Here is an 18,935-nt window from a genome sequence, read left to right as displayed (position 1 = left end):
GCCCCAAGTCATAAAATATTAACTGGTTTGAGGGAAAGAGACAAACGGGAAAAGTCTGAAGAAAAAATTGACTGTCACCACCAGGACTCGAACCAGGGACCCTCGCTTGTAGCCAGCGATGCTCTAACCACTGAGCTAAGGTGTAGTCGTCATCCCAGCAGAGGCCGTTCAACATTTTCTTCAGACTTCGTAACTCACGCTTCCTGTGAATCCACACAGGCGGGTGGGACGCAGCCCTCGCTGTAACCCACACACTTCACGTACAAACTAGCACGCAGGGAGCCCCAAGTCATAAAATATTAACTGGTTTGAGGGAAAGAGACAAACGGGAAAAATCTGAAGAAAAAATTGACTGTCACCACCAGGACTCGAACCAGGGACCATTATTATTATTAAATTTTGAATAGGGCAGTCCCACAGGCCTAGGGCCTTTTTACAGGGTACCCTATGAATTGTTGAATAGATGAACGGAAGTTTCTGAGCAAGGGGATTGTGCGAATATCAGCAGGAAGCGTGTTCAACGATCGGAACCAAGAAAGCTAAGCGAGTATAAACCATAGCGGCGAGAAACTAAAGGAAGACTAAGTGACAAAGTGGACTGAGAGCGTGTATGGGCTGAGGTTTGTGAAGTGGCAGTGCGAGGGAGGAAGCAGGTCGAGAGCAGTGGACTGCATAACTTATGGAGGGCTCGAAACACCAGTACAAACAGGCGAAATTGATATCTTTTGGATTGGATTGGATTGGATTTTTATTTATAGTGGTGACTATAACAGACAATTGCCTAATAACAATAGACCCACTCGAGGGAAAGATGCAAAAAGATATGAATAATTAATATAATAGACTACCGGTATTGGATAGGTGATCATGTTCGCATTTTGCATAGCTGAAAGTCATAAGTACTAGCGTGCATAGCTGAAAGTCATAAGTACTAGCGTGAAAAAGCAAGGCATTGGGGTAACAGTTTCTTAAAACGGGCGGAGTTATCTACACAGCGAGCTAGAGGGTGCACATCATTCCACAGCTTAGCACATTGGAAGGAAGCGCCATGACGGGCAAAGGCAGTTCTGAGCATGGGCAACTTAAGAGTGCGTGATACAAGGCTGCGCGTTGCAAGACCATTATTTTTAAAAACGCTCGAACATTTGACTTAATGTGACACTACAGCGGCCTTCCAAACAGCGCCACGTCAGATACAGTAATTTCTTGCAATACATGGATGCCAAACGATCTAGACCAAGTCTCGCAAATAAAGGGCTTGATGGGCTACAAAACCAGTACCGTATTATCTCTAATATACCGTAAGCACAGTCTCCAATAATAGCACGTCTCCAACATTAGAACACCTTGGGGCGGCATTCAAAAAATAAAGTGCTCAGTCTCCATTATAAGCACACTGTGTAAATTCATTATCTGTACCGACGAAAAACCCCTGAAATGTTTGCGTCATACATGAATTTGGCATGGCAACATGCCTCTGAAATGAGGTTGAAATAATAATGGAACAGTCTCCAATAAAGGAACGTCTCCATTAATAGCACGGGGCGGAGGTACATTGAAAAAATAAAGGACCGTGCTTATATTAGAGATAATACGGTATCGTACCCTGAACGCAAAGCTCGCTTTAGCATTCGTTAAAGCCTACCTAACTGGGTTAAGGAAAGGCCAGCGGAAAAACAATTTGATGCATATAGAAAATCTGGCAACACTAGGCACTTTACAAAGGTTTCTCGGCAAGTCAGCGGAATATTGTGTCGATTTCGGAACAGAATACCAATTTTACTGGCAAGTTTGGTGACCATAGAATCAACTTGAGTCCTCCAAGAAAGATCCTGGTCCAAATGTATTCCAAGGTACTTTGCACATGTCACTTGCTTGAGCTGCACTCCATGACAGTAGACTGCAAATTGGTGGTCAGTAATATATGGCGTAGACAGGAAGAGCACTTGTGTCTTTCGGGCATTTAGAATTAAATTGCGGTTTGACAGCCAGGTACTAATGGCTGAGACAGCTGCAGACAGGGAGTTGCTAAGCGCATTCTTCTGCGTACCGCAAACATACAATAGAATATCGTCAGCAAATTGAATAACTTTCACACAAAACTCGGAGACAATGGACTGGATCGAACGAACATAGAGTACAAAAAGCAGCGGACCAAGAACAGAGCCCTGGGGAACGCCACACATGCAGGGGAAAGGAGGGCTATAGTTCTCAGCAATGTGCACTATTTGGTGACGATTGGACAAATAGTCGGCAAATCAAACTAATGCTGAACCAGATATGCCAAGCTCAAACAAATCATTAATGAGCACTTGGTGCCTGACCTTGTCAATGCTTTGGACGTATCCACGAGCACAGCACCAGTAATTTGTCCGGCATCGCGAGCGCGAACAAACGTGTCCGTGACGAAAACTAGAGCGTCTTCCGTTGAATGTTGACGTCTAAAGCCAAACTGACAGGGAGGGTACAAATTCTCCTTGTCCAGAAATGAGGATAGTTGTCTATGGACAATTCGTTCTAACAGCTTCGACACAATTAGCAGGAGAGACACAGGGCGATAATTTCCCGGATCTTGAGGATTTCCAGCCTTGAATACCGGCGTGACATGTGCCAACTTCATGCCGTCCGGCACAGAACCAACAGCAAGAGATGCATTACATATCAATGTTAAGGAGGGAGCTAGCAAATCAGCGCAGGACTTCAGAAGAAATGCGGGTATTCCACCACTGCCTGTCGCTTTGCTGGTGTCCAAGGAACCCAACAGTTTACGCACACAACCTATTGACACCGAACTGAAGGATGTAAAACCCTTAGGTCTCACTGGGCCCTGTGGAAGACACAGTTCAGGTGCTCGTTGTTGATCACTGACAACATCAGCAAATACACGCCCAATGCTGCTTGCAGAGCATTGTGGAATGGATTGAACACGTTGTCTTCCGGATAACTAGTTCAAAACCTTCCACGTTTTCCTGGGATTACCTTGAACACTGGTGAACTTAGACTGGAAAAAATTCGTCTTCAATTCACGGTTCATACGAGTCACGACACGCCTGGCTTCTTTAAACGCATCGTAATCAGTCTGGCACTTAGATTGCAGCCATTTCCGATGAGCGTGGTTACGTCGTCGTATCAACAGGAACAAATGTTCATTGACCCATGGTGAATGCTGTCTTTGTCGGGAAGACGCGTGGCGCAATGGAGCATGAGCATCAAGAATGGGCACAACCTTAGTCAGCCACTGTTGCCACATGTCGTCGCAGGACCCACGAAGTTCACAGAGGTTGGCGCAAGAAATATCCATACGAAGTGATGCCAAGTCGATTCTCTTGAAGTTTCGATAAAGTCGCTGAGAAGGCAATGCTGTCGGCACTGGTTTAACACAAATCTTGGTTGCAATAGCACAGTGGTCGCTGAACGGAACTGGACACACATCAGGCGGGGATATGACTTGAGCCGTGATCTAATAGAGTGCAGCTCCCTTGCAGCGTTATGCGCGTTGAAGATTTTACAAGTTGATGCAGGCCTAAGCTGGTTGTGATGTCATGCAAGGAGGCATGCTGGGATGTGGGAGATTGACTGGCCAGATCAACATTAAAGTCACCACAAAGCAGAACATTCTTGGCTTCTCCCGATGCCTTGTGTAACATAGCCTCGAAAGTCTGCCAGTAAGCTAGTGACTGACTCGGTGGGCGGTAAATACACCCGACAAGAAGAGGTTGTGGGTGAGCTTTGATCTCTACCCAAATGCATTCAATGCCATCGGCTGTTAAGTCGGGACGTAGGTGACTAAACAGTGAGTTATTAACATACAAACATACACCACGTCGGGGTTTGTCGCACCTATCAAGCCGAAATAAAGTATAGTTTGCGATTGGCATCTCCATCGACGGAACGGAGTTGTTAAGCCACGTTTCACATACAGCAGCAATGTCAGTTTTTGTGTCCGATATCAATTGGGACAAGTCAGTAAGTTTATTACGTAGACTGCAAATATTCAGGGACAGTGTCCGTATACATCCAGGGTAGAACGGGGTTGCGCCTGGGTTTATTTTACTACTACTAGCCATGGTTAATCTTCAGTACTTTGTTCCTTCGTCGGCATGGACGCCTCGCCATGGAAGCGCCACTTTCTGACTGTGTGGCCGATTGTGGCAGGCCAAAACGCAGGCGTGAGTACGGTGTTGATGACATCAGCCGGAATGGTAACTTTTGCGTATGCTGTGCCGAAATAACGATTTGTGGCAATTGAACAGCGGATGATGTCAATGTTACGATCTGCACAGTACCTGACAATAGATTTCGCCTCACAGCCAACTTCAACATTACCTACATGCAGCACTGCAAGGCGCTTGCGTTCTACTCCACTTAGAACACCTGGGGCTGCTGTTACAGTCACCTCCTTCACATACTTCGATGTGACAGATGAACGTACATGTAGTTCAGTACTGCCAGTAGCACTCGTACCGGGATGTGAAGATGACCCACCTGATGCACGTGGGCGGTTTGGGCGTCGTGGACCTTGGGTTTGCCAGGACGAGTTCGAATCTTCAGTGCTGCCAGTACTCATACGAACGGGTTGGTCGGTTTGCTTGGTCTGCTGGGTGTCGGTGGCGGTTTGCATAGACTGATGCTGTACATGTTTGTGGGAGTACGGTTTGGGTTCACAGGCTGGGGCTGAAGCAGACTGCGCTACGGTAGCGTACTGACAGTTCCTAACGTTAGCCGTGCTTTGCGTCTTCGCGCCCTCCTGCTGGCCTTCGTTTTTCATCGTTGCAATTTCCTGCTGTATGTGCTCGATGGTGGACTTCATCTCCATGAAACCAGCCATCTTCATAACCATGCCTTCAAGGGCCTTTGTAAAGTTTGCTAGGGAGTCATGCAGTGAAATACAGCTAGCACAACTTACTGGCGCAGAGCTTGCGTTGGTCCCGATTCCGTTAGTCCGCAGGATCGCCACAAGTTCTTGCCGGCTCAGCTTCGATTGACCTTGGAGCACCTTCTTGGATCTTGCAAGGTCACGGATATTGTCATATGACATTGTAGCAAGGTCTACTTCTTCATTCTCACTCATGGTCTCGCTCATGGTATGCAAAACGACTGAAGATGATCTTGGAAAGCACCGGAAAGGCGGAGCTCAAAAACTTGCATCCGCACAGTTTCCAAAACTTTAAGCTAAGGGAAATAGCAGCGAGATAGTTCCTAGCTAGAACAAGAGAAGCATCGTAGTACTTCGGGTAGCCAAAGACAATCCGAACAGCACGGTTAGATATACGAGTAATGCGGTCCATTTGCGAGACTTGGAGGCTGTGCGCAAATGCATTAGAGCCGTATTCAAGTTGGGCCTGAATGAAGGAACAGTAGAAGACTCGTTTGGCAGCATGTGTTAGATTGTGTTTGATTTTCCTGAACACAGCAAGTTTAGTGCCTATCTTGCGTTCCAGGAGCGTGATGTGATCTCGGTACGTAAGATGCTCGTCGAACAGGAGGCCGAGGTATTTGATCGTGGCTGAAGGCGGTATGCTAGTGCTATCAATTGACAATTGGAGATTAGCTGGGACAGCCTTGGACTTTGGGCGGAATATGATGAACTGTGTCTTTTCCGCGTTGAGTTTTAGGCCGTGGTCCCGGAGGAAGTTGCGGATTGACAGAACGTCTCTGGCCAAGTCTGCAGTGAGCTTCTGTGGATCCCTTCCGGATTTGTAGACAGAAACATCGTCAGCAAACTGACGGACCTTGGTACTAGCAACACACTCTGGCAGTTTGCGGACAGCAAGATTGAACAAGACGGGTCCAAGGATAGATCCTTGAGGTACACCTCTGGAGGCAGAATAACAGGCACCTCTGCTAGACTTGGTGACAACTCTCTGCTGGCGGTCAGTAAGGTATGATGCAAACCAACGCAGTGCAACCCCTCCGACACCAATCTCGAACAGTTCTTGGAGGAGCAAACTGTGGTTGACAGTGTCGAAGGCTTTGGACATGTCGAGGAAAGCCGCAGCCACATACTCGTTCTGGTCTAGACTTTGACTTCAATCATTTGCCACCAGAGCGAGAAGATCGTCGCAGGAGTGGTTTTTGCGGTACGCAAACTGAACTGCAGGGAGGGATTCCATGTGACTGGCGCTATCCGTGTATTGCGTAAGTTGCTCTAGCGCACACCTCTCGAGAAGTTTGGACATGAGAGGAAGGAGGGAGATGGGTCTGTAGTTGCGAGGGTCGGAAACGTCCCCACGTTTGTGGATCGGACGGACGTGTGCTAGCTTGTAGGGCGTTGGGAATTCACCAGTTTCAAGGGATGTCGACAAGAGAGAGGCTAGCGTTGGTGCAATTTGGTCAGACACAAGTTTGTAGACGAGCGGGGGGATGGCGTCAGGACCGCTTGCTTTGCGACTGTCCATAGCACGGAGATGGAACTTAACGTCCCCCGCTGTAATTCGGGTAAAAGAAACTAGAGTGCCGTCTGACTGGGGGCCACACGGCAGAGCAGGCGGAATGTTGGATGGATGATCAGGCACGGATGCCAGCGTCAGGGCGTCAGAAGTCTCTGTTGGAGGCAAAGGCCCAACTATTTCTGAGAATACAGATGTAATGTCTGCAATACTAGCTCCAGGCTCACGGCTGACTTTCGTTCTGCCAAGTAGGCTGTTCATAGCGCTCCACTGACGTCTAGGGTTCCGTCTGTTGTTAATAAACTCGGCCTGAAAGTAATTGGCTTTCTTTCGGCGCATGGTGATTTTGCACTCTCGCCGAAGCGCTCGGAACGACTGGATTCGTTGCTGGTCACCTGGCTGTTTCAGCAGGAGTCTATGAGCTCGTTTTCTGCGGTACAGCAGTTTACGTAGCTCGTCGTCGACCCATGGTGCGGGTTTATACTTGGTGGAAAAGGTAACTATCCTCACGGGGCAATGATGATCAAGTGCTTCGGTGATGGAGCCCTGAAAAAGTTCAATATTTGCATTGAGGTCAGTTGGTTGGTTCTCGACGATTGACATCTTCGAAGTGATCTCTGTCTGGAATGTTTGTGCATTTATGGTTCTTATTGGAGGTTTCCGGGTTCTGACCGGTGGATTCTGCGGCGCAGAGTGCAATGTAGCCAACAGCTCTAAAACTACTAGTTGGTGATCGGAAGCGTCGCATGGCTTAACGGAGCAGCCGTGGTAGATGATGCTCTGTCTCCCTGAGGAAAAGGAGACATGTGCTGGTGGATAAATTGTACGGGGTAGTAAGATTAAGTCTAGCATCGATTGGCTTGGAAATCTGGTTGGGGACGTAACTATGTTCTGTAAGTTGGTAGCGTGGCAGAAGCTTAGGAAGTGCCTGTACTGCTGGTGTTGGTGGTCTGCGATGTTGACGTTGAGGTCGCCTAGCACAATGGTATGAGCTTCTCTCGTGTGTGATTCGATGTCATCAACGGTGTTGAGCAACTCCTCCCAATATGTGACGGGGGATGAAGAGGGTCTGTACGTGCATACTATGTTCAGGGGATTGTGCGGCAATAATAACTGGATGGAAACGGCTTCGATATCTTGGAGGATATGTAATTGTTTGTGCTTAAGTTTGTCATTGATGTAGATACATACACCGCCTCCTGTCTTTAGCTTGCGGTCTCTTCTGTGTACTTCATAGCCAGGCAGTTTGATTGAGCCGTATCACTGCGGTGTTTCTTATTGCGTGTGATGGAGGGACTGCCCGGGCTGATTCCTATTGATTGAGCAGATCCTCAATGTCTGCGTCAGTCAAAGGCTTGCCATTCATGACGATGACATCCTTAGGCAGGTGGCATGGGTTTCCCTTAGCTCTCAGGGCCTTGAACTTCGCCACCAGCGGGCGTCTCCTCTGCTGCTGCTGGCGCGTCAGATCGTGATTAACGTAGACCGGCTGCCCGTTAATAATAGCGCGAGTTTTGTTGCGCATCAGGTGCGATTTCCCACTTGCCGTGAGGACAGCTCGTACAGGGCGTGGTGGGTCTGCTGGCTGAGTGCTAGCGCTAGCACTGGCGGAAGCAGAGGAATCTGCCACATGCTGCTTTCTCCCTTCGAGTCGCGAAACTTGGATAATGTCGTCCCGTTTGAAGTCGGGAACAAGTGCTGCAATAAGTGCGGGCAGGTCTTCGCGCGAGTCTTCCTTTAGGCCGCGAAGTATCACATTGTTGTCGCGGGTGTGCTGATTCGCGATGTCGTCGACCATGTCACGGATGTCATTGCCATTTATGGGCGCAGTGCTGCATGAACCGAAACCAGTCCATGACCCACGGGGTCCCGATTTGGACGCACGGTCGGCTCCAGCGGACATGATGGCGCCAAGCTTCTTCTCCATGTCTCCCATGGCGGAAATTACAGTCACGTCTGTTTTTGCGGCAATCTGCTCCACCGTCTTGCGTAGCTTCTTGTTTTCCACGCTGATGCGGCTGATGTCTTCACGCTGGTGCTGGGCGTGGCTCTCGAGATCACTGATGCATGATGCAATAGGCGCAAGCAGACTGTCCGCGAGTGTTTGCATTTCGCGTTTCACGACATGTTTCAATTCTTGTTTGAGGTCTCCCAGCACTGACTGTAGTAGGGTAGATACGTGCTGTTGGGATTCGCACGCGCACGTACAGTGGTCACTACTAGTACTAGGTCCTGGGTCTTGGGTAGCAGCATCTCTGCCTGGCTTGCAGGCTGCTTTACGTGTCCCTGACACGGGCCGGTCATCACTTTCAGTGCTCGGGCACAGGCTCTCGCTCGGGCTCTCGGGCTTCCTTTTTGTGGCTTTTGCCCTAGGTGTGGAGTCAGTGCTACGTATACATGTACTTTGTAACAAGTCTGGGGACTGTCTCCCACCATGACCAGCATGGACGGGAGAAGTAATGCGACGGACAAAACTCTTAACTGTCTTCGACATGTTCAAATTTCTAAAATCCACCAATACACCATGCGAAATAGCATCCATAGTTAGCAACTAGTATGTGGTAGGAGCTTCTGTCACAATCTGTGCATGTGCAGCTAGATTGCGCACAAAAAATGCCGTCCTTGCATCATGTGTCGCACAGGCCAGGCCACATTATGTACATGTGCATGAGTGTGCTAGTCCCCACATGCACAGTCAGTGCAGCACAGTTTTTTTCTTTTTTTTCTTCCAGACTCCTGAATCATATGCGCGTGGGTGACAAGAAACATAGAAATAAAAACGTGTGGCCTTACATACTTTCATTGCCTTTTTATGAGGTGGAGTACAGGCGAAAAGAAACTGACCAAGTACTGCACAATGGGTGTTAGCGGCCGTCGTGAGTTCCCTTCGGGAACGGACACGATAATTTACTTACTTACTTTACTGCACAATGTCAAGTACTGTACAATGTACTTTAACCAGTAATGATGTGATAAAAAAATTAAAAAAATTCGACGGGTTTGTGTACCGGGGAGGTCAAGAACAAGTAGTCGTACAACTCCCTGGTCAAGAACCACCTTTCCGCTTCAACAGCGCTTCAACAGCGCAAAGAAGAGTAGCCAATAACAACACGGCAAGGGCATAACCTATACATAAAAGAGTGAGCAAAGATGCAGGTGTCAAGAAACCAAACAAACGTGCGATGTACTGCTATTTTGTCACATGCACATGTGCTAAACTATTGAATGCTTTAGACACTGTCTCACATTAGGAAGCTTACCGCTGTGAGCAAAACAAATTACTTAGGCTGTTTGGTAGCTTGTCAAATTGTCAATAACTTGTTAGTTTTGTCCCTCGACTGTCTATGATTGTTGCCGTACATTGCACGCTTGTTTGGTTTCTTCACAATTGCACCTTTTGACATTCCTTGATGTGTTGGAGGTTATGCATTTTACCGTGTTGTTTTTGGCTAGTCGTCTTTTTGCTGTTGTTATCACATCACTACTGTTTAAAATACATTGTGCAGTACTTGGTCAGCTTCTTGTTGCCTGTACTCCACCTGATAAAAAGGCATTCATTAAAAGTACTAGTTGATGAGCTTTGAGAATGTTGAATGTGAAGAGCCTGAAGCTTGTTTATTTCTTGGGTTCTATTCACGGTCTTGTTTTTTGTGTTTCTAGTTGGAAACGGAAGATCTGACGGTACGTCTCCAAAATGAAGTATCTAACCAGCAAGAAGTACAACACAAGTGAGTTGCATTTCGTAAACTATTTCTTGAAGTACTTCTGTGCAAGGTGATTGCGCATCCTCAAACGTTTGTGTATGTCTGGGATACAGGGGAACACACTGCCTCGTCATAATCTCATCAACAACCGGGCATTTTACTGCGATTAGAATATCGAATTATCGAGAAGTCATTATTTCTATATGTCGAACTTGCTGCTATTGTTGCTTTCACCCTCCTCCCCCCCCCCCCCCCCCCCAACCACAGATGCACATACACACACACTCACGTAACCACACATGCATGCACGCACGCGCGCTCGCACACACACACTGTGTTGCTTTCCAATTCCACTTGGTTTTACAGCAGAGGTATGAAGAAGATCACAGCTGTCTAGTGCAGCACAATGCGCGATGACTCAGTGTAGTGTCATTCGATCAAGAGAAAGGTCCGACTTGCTGTACTACGTAATCACATTTCCCTTCGCTCTGCTGAAAGCTTGTACTGGAGTTAGCTTACATTGAGAAAAGTTTGCCGATCACGTCTACACAAATAGTACTACTCAGGGCCGCCGTCGCTACCACCACCACCACCACCACCACCACCACCACCACCACCACCACCACCACCACCACCACCACCACCACCACCACCACCACCACCACCACCACCACCACCACCACCACCACCACCACCACCACCACCACCACCACCATCATCACCACCACCACCACCACCACCATCACCACCACCACCACCACCACCACCACCATCACCACCATCACCACCATCACCATCTAGCATCATTAGGTTATGTTGTGTTTCTTTTTCTGCAGGATTGAAACCACTAGAGATATGTGTACAGCTTTGAAAGACCATGCAACCAAAGTTGATACGAATGTCCAGCAAGGTAGGGTATGATGATTATAACCAAGAGTACATAACCCCCCAGAGTGTGCAACTCCACTATGGGTGCTGTCCCGACAGAATTTCAAGTTGACGTCATTTTGATGATGCAATGCGCACTGTACACGGATTATCAGACGAATCCAGAACCTGTGGTTGACCGAAGCCGATCGATCCTGTACAAATTATTGCAAAGAAAAACGTGTGATGCGTTGACACCCGTACACATGTTGTAAATCACTGCTGCAAGGAGCATTGCGTCATAAATAATGACGTCAACTTGAAATTCTGTCGGGACAACAGGGTATGTGGGAGTTGCACACTCTGGGGGGTTATGTACTCTTGTTATAACGAGGGATGTAACACATATTCGATTATTATTTTTTTTAATCTATCAGTCCTTCAAGGGAAATCAATTAGGAAATTTAAAATTTGAAAGTTCTGAATGGCACTAGACCTGGTTAATGAACGTGCTGCGACATGCTCAAGTGATGAAAATGATACAATATCAGTGCTGCTGCGTTGGTAATCCCACCTGTATCAGCAGTGTTGGGCCAATGGAAAGGGGAGCTAGGACGCCTTCGAGAATACGGACAGTTTAACAGGATACAAAATAAGGTGGTTGTAGAGAATTAGTTAGTTCTCCTAAGAAATTTTCCAGGGTGTCAGTGTTTTGCTGGACCTAGGCTATAGAGGCATTTTTACTGAGGATACGTCAGTTTTTTTGGAGAATTTCATAGTATCGGATTTGAGTGTTCTGCATGAGTGTTGTGATGGCTGCAGATGATGATAGAATTGGCAGGGAAAGTAATATGAAACAAAAAGTGCTTTATACAGAAGAAGTACAACGAGACTGAACATAATCTGTCTGTGATTGTGGAAGAGGGCTACGGCAGGTTAGCTACAGTAGCACGACGGAAATTACGCTCAGAAAATTGGCTGACCGCCTAGAAATTCCTGTGTGGAAAGCACCTTATAAAACTCATTTCAGAAATCTACGTTGGAGGAATTGCTGAGTGTGATTTGCAACAATGCATAGGGCTATGGGTCTGTCACACGCTCGCTATGGATGAGGAACTTGCATGTGTACCAGAACCCCCCCCCCCCCCCCGTACTTCTGGGTATTGGCTTCTACTGGGTGCATGTCTTTGCTTGAGTGAGTATATCTGTACACATCACTGTAAAGTAAGGGACGACAGGCGAGTATATTTGCAAGTGTAATCAAGAACGACATGAGCAAGAAGAACAAACTGAAAGAGCAAACACCAGATAGCAGGTGCAAAGGTCTAGCATAATAGGTACCGTATGCAGCAAGCATAGTACGGAGGCAATGAACATCACATTCCTCCATCCTAAGATAGTATCATACACAGGCAGAGAGTTCGAAGCAAAACTATCAATGTAGGTGAACAGGAGACTGGCGTTCACGCACAGAACGGCGTACAGCACCAGCAGCTACACTAGGCAGGGACGCAGGCGCTAGTGAAGTAGGTGCAGCGGAAGTAGAAGCAGAGGCAGAACCACCAGTATCAGAATAGGGCAATGCATGAGCAGCAGAGAGAGCAGCAAAAGCAGGCACCGATGATTCCGAAGCTGATGTGAGCCGGACAGAACTAGAAGAATGAGGCGAGGGGTGCTCGGTCGTGACAGAGTCCGGCTGCACTGCATCTTGATCGTATGTGATCTACATGACGTTTCCAGAGCTGGTCATCTGCCAAACGAACAGTGAAGGTAAGCGGACCCAGCTGTTCTTCGAGTGTACCAGGTTGCCATTTCTCAATTGATGTGAAATTACTGTTCCACACCGAATCTCCACAGTAGAATGATGTGGCATTATCGGAACCACCACGATCCTGAAAAGTGAACTGCTTACTGAGAATCTTCCTCTCTGTATCTGGGAAGACGAGATCCAGGTGTGTACGCGGACGATGCGCAGATCACAGCAGTTCATCTGGTGTGCGACCGGTAGTTGACTGAGCGTTTTGACGGTAGTTGAACAGAAAGCGTGACACCCGGGATTCCAAATCTGAACCAGGCATCTTTGCAATGCCATCTTTCACTATCTGGACAGCAGGCTCGGCAACACCATTGCACCTCCCCTTTCTGGTTGTGTCTTCTCCCTTTTTATAACACTCGAAACTCCAAACCAATTTTTGCCAACGGATGGCAACCTGAGATGGCAGGCCAGAGGTATCAAAGGACGGGAGACAATCCTTATCTCCCTCCATTTAAGTACAAGATAACAGACTGGTATATTCAAGAGTAAATAAGCTCCCAAGAGTGTGTAACTCTGCATATGGGGTCTCCGACGGCGGAAACTCACATCGCGTGTCTCAGGTACGTTTTGTACTGCATACAACTAAGGATAGCGTCACGGCGCGCAATCCGAGTATCTGCCGTGATCTTGCTGGCAAGTTGCATACGCGCACTGAGTTTCTGTTAGAGAGTCTTTTTTTATTACTGCGCTGCTCGCTAAAAAGTAAAAACGGGCTGGAAACGTACAACTGGGACAATACACCACGTGATGTGAGTTTTCGCCTTTGGCGAACCCCATAGAAAGGGTATCAGGAGTTGCACACTTTTGGGGGGCTGATATACTCTTGGTATATTTACAAGTGTACTAGTAATTAAGAACGACATGAAGAAGAACAACAACCTGATATAGAGCAAACGCCTGACAACAGGTGCAAAAGGTCAAACATAACAGATACCATGTGCGACCAACATAATGTGTACGGAGGCCATAAACATCACAATCACTAATGCAAACATGTACTAATATATGTTTGACCCTAGTGGCGGCCATGTTTATGTGTACAGGTGAAACAGACCGCTCAGAACTGAAATCTCGTCACCAGGCACAGGTTGATAAGATGCAAGTAAGTGAATGCAGGTGGCTGTTTTGATGATAATGTAATACTTATGAGACCTTTGTAACGGAAATGTTTGAACCTTGCTGATGCAAAGATGAGTAATGGCAGAGCAACGTGGTGTGTGAACTGATGGTGGTGGTGGTGAGAAGGAGAGCTCTGTGCCAGAACTTTGCAGCCTAGAGAGCGTGTGTGGGCAGGCGTGTATTTACTCTTTACCACCATATTGCCAGGTGTGCCTCTACTAGTGTTGAAACGATCTCACCGGATACTCGTTAGCTCGCTCGCCAGAAACTCGGCTCGTTTGTGCGGCCAGCTCGTTTGCACTAACGAACACCATACACCGTACTCCGTACACATGGCAGTACATGTCGACCGGGGAGTCGTAAAATATTTTACGACTCCCTGGTCGATCGAGAGTCCAGTCCCGCGCAAAGTGAAAATCACTCGCAGTTACAGGTGACTGTATGCCTGCACGACACTTGAGTTGTTTCAGTTGTCGTTGCAGCTTTGGTGGACTCTACTGACGTCTTGTTCCGCATCTGCTGACCTGTCGCAGGATATGCTTCGGTCACCTCTCCATTCGAGTGAAAGTAAAATAGTTACGGTCAGTTCGTTTGGAAGTTTTCTCCCGCGATGCAGCGAAGACCAGGGCTACTTGCAATCTTTGCAAAACGGTCTATTCTTACAACGGCTGCTCGACGACGGCGCTGAAAGGACATCTCGACACCAAACAGCAGTCCGAAGTGAAGCAGCAGCAACCCCAAATGCCGGCGGTGATGATTTGAACCAGCTGAAAAAAATCGAACTTAGAAAAAAAAGTATTCAAAAAATCATATTTGCCACATCATTGAAACTCGTTAGCTCGCTCGATAGCTTGCTCGTTAGTGGAACAGATCGCTCGGTTGTTATAGATACGCTCGTTTCAACACTAGTCTCTACCACCATATTTATCAACCATAAGTACAGCTGCAGTGGTGTCTTTCAACTTCATTCTCAATCATTTCATTCTGTATTCTTGTCATTATTTTTACAGGATCTGGTAACACAATTCCATCAGCTTGAGCTGCAATGTACCGTCGAACATGAGAACACAATAAAACAACGTAAGCTAACTGTTATTAGTGCAATTTGCGGGTAGATGTTCTAACCCTGTGGTCACCACTACACACCTCATAAATACGCGGGCACTGCAGAACTCACAGCAACAAAGACAGTGCTGCATGACTTCAACGTAGACTAATGGTCAACAGTAATCAGCCAGAAGCACCTGACTTGTGTCATTGCAAAGACAAAAGCATGTTTTTTTCTCCATGGTTGTTTAGCTGCGACCCTCGCAGCGATTTCAACTGGTGAATTGCGAATTTACGCTTCACACACTTGATTTGTAAACTCGATATGGTTTCATGTAGATCTGTGTAGATTAAGAGGAATCAAGTGAGCTCCGTGGGTAAATTAACGCATGCTCCGTACGCGGAGGCATACACGACCCACACACAGACACAGCAGTAGTTGGTTGGCACCACAGGGTACTGGGCGAAGGAGCTGGCAGTGTGTAACCATGGAGGCGGCCGACCCGACAGAGGCGGGGACCGAGAGTGAGACCGAAATGGCGGCTGACCTGCCAAGGGCAGTAACCGAATAGAGTGATTCGGGAGAGTAGAGAGAATGCTGCCAGCTACTGAGAGTTCAGTGCCCGAGCTAGTTACCCTGGTGGGCCAACCAAATAAGTCAGTGCTCAGAAATAACGTGAGCATTGAACGAGGAGTATAGCAGGAGCTGCTAGCAGTCAAGAAATCTAGGTACCGATAGCGGTACTGAGAGTTGGTATGTATACCGGAGGAGACATTCGTCAAGGTGCAGCGCTACTGGTCAGTCACTCACTGTGGCTAGCTTCTCTGATACTAGCCGCACCTCGGATGGCTCAACACGGATATAGCGCAGCACGGCGTCGCTGCGCCATTGCCCCATATGGCGGATCACGTGCTCTGGTACGCCTGCGATAGCTGCAGACGTGGCTGCTCCGATCCGGAATGAGTGGCTGGCATAGCTGGACGGATCTGTAATCCCGCAAAGCGGTAGGAGGGTCCGCACCTCCCTCGTGACGTCCGCTCGTGTCAGAGGCTGGCCATTGTGGTAGACGAGCAGCTGATCTCTAGGAGATTGGGATTCCGCCGACACTGCCGTCAGGTACCGCACCATCGCCGTAACAGGACAGCTGATGACATCGGTACAGCCGCCCACGTGGACTACCACGCCTCTACCGTCCGGGTCCATCTTTGATTGCAGCAGCGTGATGGTGATACGAAATGATTGTTGGTCCAGGGCCACGTTGCCAAACGTCAACGAGGTGAGCTCACCACAGCGCAGGAAGCCATAAAAGGCCAGGGTGAAGGCGCACTGCAGCATTGCCTGGTCAACTGGGTGCCGCATGGAGGAAACTTGGAGGCATTGGCAGAGTTGCCGGAGGATGGGTGTTGTGATAGGCAAACGAGGGCGGCCAGGTCCCGACGAACGGGCTGTGCCTCTTAACACTCGTGACAGCAGGGACGTTGGCTGATTCGGGTACTCGAGGCCCATTTCGACGTGTAAGTTCCGGATGGCTGACATATATGTGCGAACCGAGGCCGGCTGCAGTGTGCGCATGAGGAGGGCTGCGTAGTAGCACAGCGTAACGTCGCTTCCAGGCAGGGCCACGACGCCATGCTGCTGACAGAAATCCAGGTACCGCCGCTCTGAAGCTGAGTATGTCCTCCTGGATGACGGTGCTATTGCCAGGGACGCCAGCCTGGCCACGTCTTCGGTCAGTCCGGTGTGGGCAAGATCGGCATGTCCGGATGGAGCTGTGCCGTGGGTGCCAGGCAGCGGAATTCCTGCAACAGATTCCGGGAAAGAGCATCGGCAATGGTATTAGTAACACCAGGGATGTGCACTGCTGATATCAGGCAATCGTGAGCAACGCAAAGGTGATACAGACACCTAACTAGAGACATCATGGGTGGCGATCTGCTGGTGCCGGATTTGATGCAGTCTACAACAGCTGAGTTGTCGCACTGAAACTCAATACGGAGGGACTTCCACTCTGACGCCCATGTACTGGTTGCGATGACAATAGCGTACAGTTCTTTATACTGTATGGACTCTGAACGCTGGTGGGGCAACCATGCTCCACGGATCCATCGTCCCTGGAAGTACGCTCCATAGCCCTGGTTACCGCTGGCATCAGTCTGCAATTGCAAGTTGGGCGCCTTTGTCCATTTGTCCAGGAGGAAGAACGACTTCCCTGGCCAGACTGATAGGGTACGCTGCCACCATTTGAGGTCGTTCACTGCTCCGGCTGACAGGGTGAGAACCTTGTGCTTTGGAAGGTTGCTTGTTGCACGGTCAAGGTCGTACAGGCGCCTCAGGAAGGTACGACCGGCAGGAATAGCCCGGGCCGCGAACGAGAGATTGCCCAACACGGAGGCGAGTTCGCGCCGGGACGCCATGCCTGATTGAAGGAGGCCGTTGACTTTGCCGAGATACGCCCCATGTTTGGCGGACGGTAACCGGATCTCAAACGTCAGCGAATCCAGCTCCAGGCCGAGGAAGGTGAGACATGTGGATGGGCCTTCGACTTTCTCAGAGGCCACCGGTATCTGCAAATAGCGGAGCATGTCTAAGATAAGTGAGCGATGATGTTCCGCAACGGGCAGGTGGGGCGGACTAACGTTCAGAAAGTCGTCCAGGTAGTGGAGTAATTGGCTTAGGTGGCATGCATCCTCGAGAATAAACTGGACTGCTGTGGCGAATTTATCGAATATGTATGGTGCAGAACGCAATCCAAATGGTAGCACTTTGTCATGATAGAATTGTCCCTGCCAGAAGATGCCCAGATAGGGCCAGTCACAGGGGGCAACAGGACAGAGACGGAATGCATTCCTGATGTCGACCTTCGTCAAAAGAGCGCCACGCCCTGCCTGCATGATCAGAGAGATAGCTGTATCGACAGTTTCGTACTGCAGGCTGAATTCATCCCGAGATATACCGTCATTCACACTCAAGCCGGCAGGGGACGAGAGGTCGTGGATGATACGCAGTTTGCCATTAGACTTCGGGATAGCACCCAAACCAGAAATATGCATGTGAGGGAATGGCGGAGATGCAAATGGGCCCGCAGTTTCTCCGCGGTCACAACAGGTAAGCAGATGAGTAGTAACCTCAGCAGGGCAAGCACAAGCCGAAGGGTGATTAGGAGACATAACAGAAGATGCAATGGGGCGAGAGCTGCCAATACGAAAGCCATACTGCATGCCTTGTGAAACATAAGAGCGAAATACTGCATTTGGATGAGGAGAGAGAAGATTGATAAAGCGCTGAACATGAACAGGCGTGCTAGTGGGCACCTGTAAAGCAGCGTCACCACTGGGGTGAGAGTTATTTCTTGGTCGAGTCACCAGACTTGGAGCATTGGCGTGCGGGGTGACGGCCGCGGCACTGCATGCAGACGTGTGCTCTGGAGCAGGGGGATAGCAAGCAGCTGCCGAAGTTGAAATTACGACAGATGGCTTTGCCGTCAAAGCGAGGCTGGTGCGAGAACTGGCTCCCAGTAGGCGCTGTTGGGGCTGGGAGCCCCCCCCCCCCCCCCACGAAAGGGGCAGCTGCTGGGCTGACTTGGATGGACCATGGAGCAACGCTGGCACGGAGGCCGCTCACGGCCCGTGAGACAAGACTGCCACAGGTTTGGGTCAATGACGGACCAGGAATAGCGGTGAGGGAGGGACGCCTTGGCCATACGGAATTTGCGGTCGTAGGACAGCCAGGCATCATTGTGGAACCGGACGTTGGCATCGACAATGATGGCCTGATACGCCCAGAGATCACCTGCCAGCTGTGGTGAGGCGTCGGCCAGCACCCTCGAGTATGTGGTGAACGCTTCCACCTATGTGGCAAGATCATAGATGTGTCGTTTGGCGGGTTGCCGGTGGGAAGATTTGGGGACGAGCTGCACAGATCGGCCTCCGCCCACGTCGAGTTGCATCACATCATGATCCCCTCGAAACCCAGGGATTCAGGCAGCAAATCGC

General features: G+C 49.0%; 1 protein-coding gene across 1 annotated transcript in view; it reads left to right on the top strand.

The window, feature by feature from the left end:
- The window catches only part of LOC135809010 (synaptonemal complex protein 1-like), an 86,507-nt gene that overhangs the window by 20,740 nt on the left and 46,832 nt on the right, over positions 1 to 18,935 (top strand). The window contains exons 4-7 of the mRNA XM_065322266.1: positions 10,050 to 10,117; positions 10,930 to 11,003; positions 13,820 to 13,878; positions 14,906 to 14,975. Coding sequence (XP_065178338.1) covers positions 10,050 to 10,117; positions 10,930 to 11,003; positions 13,820 to 13,878; positions 14,906 to 14,975 — 271 coding nt within the window. The remainder of the gene's footprint in view (positions 1 to 10,049; positions 10,118 to 10,929; positions 11,004 to 13,819; positions 13,879 to 14,905; positions 14,976 to 18,935) is intronic.

Source organism: Sycon ciliatum, chromosome 2, assembly GCF_964019385.1.
Source record: "Sycon ciliatum chromosome 2, ocSycCili1.1, whole genome shotgun sequence".
Classification (NCBI taxonomy): domain Eukaryota; kingdom Metazoa; phylum Porifera; class Calcarea; order Leucosolenida; family Sycettidae; genus Sycon; species Sycon ciliatum.
The sequence above is the reverse complement of the archived record's forward strand: the minus strand, read 5'-3'. Positions and strand labels throughout refer to the sequence as shown.